The sequence below is a fragment of the Monosiga brevicollis genome, genomic scaffold, assembly GCF_000002865.3.
Source record: "Monosiga brevicollis MX1 MONBRscaffold_105 genomic scaffold, whole genome shotgun sequence".
NCBI lineage: Eukaryota > Choanoflagellata > Craspedida > Salpingoecidae > Monosiga > Monosiga brevicollis.
In genome coordinates, this window is record NW_001865131.1 from 1894 (window position 1) to 3068 (window position 1175).

General features: G+C 51.4%; 1 protein-coding gene across 1 annotated transcript in view; it reads left to right on the plus strand.

The window, feature by feature from the left end:
* The window catches only part of MONBRDRAFT_30607 (uncharacterized protein), a gene marked incomplete at both ends in the record, with an annotated part of 2413 nt that extends 1866 nt beyond the window's left edge, over positions 1-547 (plus strand). Inside the window, 2 exons of the mRNA XM_001751047.1 lie at positions 121-458; positions 496-547. Coding sequence (XP_001751099.1) covers positions 121-458; positions 496-547 — 390 coding nt within the window. The remainder of the gene's footprint in view (positions 1-120; positions 459-495) is intronic.
* Positions 548-1175: the final 628 nt, after the last annotated feature.

A 1175-nucleotide genomic window follows, 5' to 3' on the forward strand; every position in this document is an offset into this window, starting at 1 on the left:
TTGCGGACCTATGGCAGATGCACACTGTCCCTGGAGCAAGTGATCAACCTTGAGGCGTCCCAACGTCTCTTGCAACGCTACGCTCATGTTCATGACTACATCATGACGACTTTGAAGAAGCTCGTGAAAGACCGGGCGGCACATGCGGCCGAAGAGCACCCGTACACAGTTCAAAATGGTCGGATCGCATATGATCTCGCTGGGCTCGATCAACCTTCAACAAGCACTTTTTATGGATATGAGACTCAATACGCCTATCTGACCGAAGAACACCGTGCCGACGAGCCGAACACGATTCAGTCGAAATTTGCCTTACATGCGAATGCAGGCAACTTCAGCTTTTTCAAGATGATTCAGAACTTTGATGTGGTCGGTGGCCTTTCGGGAACACTGCCCGACGACATGACAGTGCTGAAGAGAGAACTCAATGTTCAGCGATCGACGGCCTTACCCAGCATGTACGGTGAACACAAATTGCGGCGTGATCGTGTGCAGATTGTTGCAGACTCTGATCGCTTGCATCAGCAGGTCGCGGAGGAGTGCTTGAAGCAATCCGAAGGTCGCGCTGTGATTGCTTTTTTTAAGGATACAAAGGACTTGCAAGCGTTCATGGCATCCACCCCGTTTAAAAGCCAGCTGGCAGGCCTGACAATCAACATCATCGACAAGGACCAAGCCGACATACCGCAGCGCATCCACCAGGCTACCAATGCGGACACCGTGACACTGGCAACAGCCCCTTTTGGCCGTGGCTCGGATTTCGTCGTATTGGACCGCAACATTATCGACAATGGCGGCGTGCACGTGATTCAGACGTTCTTGTCACAAGATATTGCGGAGGAAATCCAAATCCAGGGGCGTACGGCGCGTCACTCCAACCCAGGAAGTTACCGTTTGATCCTATCATTGCCGGATCTGAAGCGTCTACTCGGCTCTGACTTGCTCAATTCATTGACGGAGGGTGCATATGAGGGTGTGCCTGACGTGCTTGATCAAGCGCGGCGCAATTTGCACAAGGAAACTTTGAATAAGTTGTTTGACAAGTTGAAGGCTTGTGAGGGTAGCCATGCCCGTTCGATGCAATTCATGGACGCACTCTTCGCCGGACCCGAAGGCAATGTACAGGAAGCCATCCAACTCTTCTTGAGTCACAACTAAAGTCAAAGTCCGAAAAA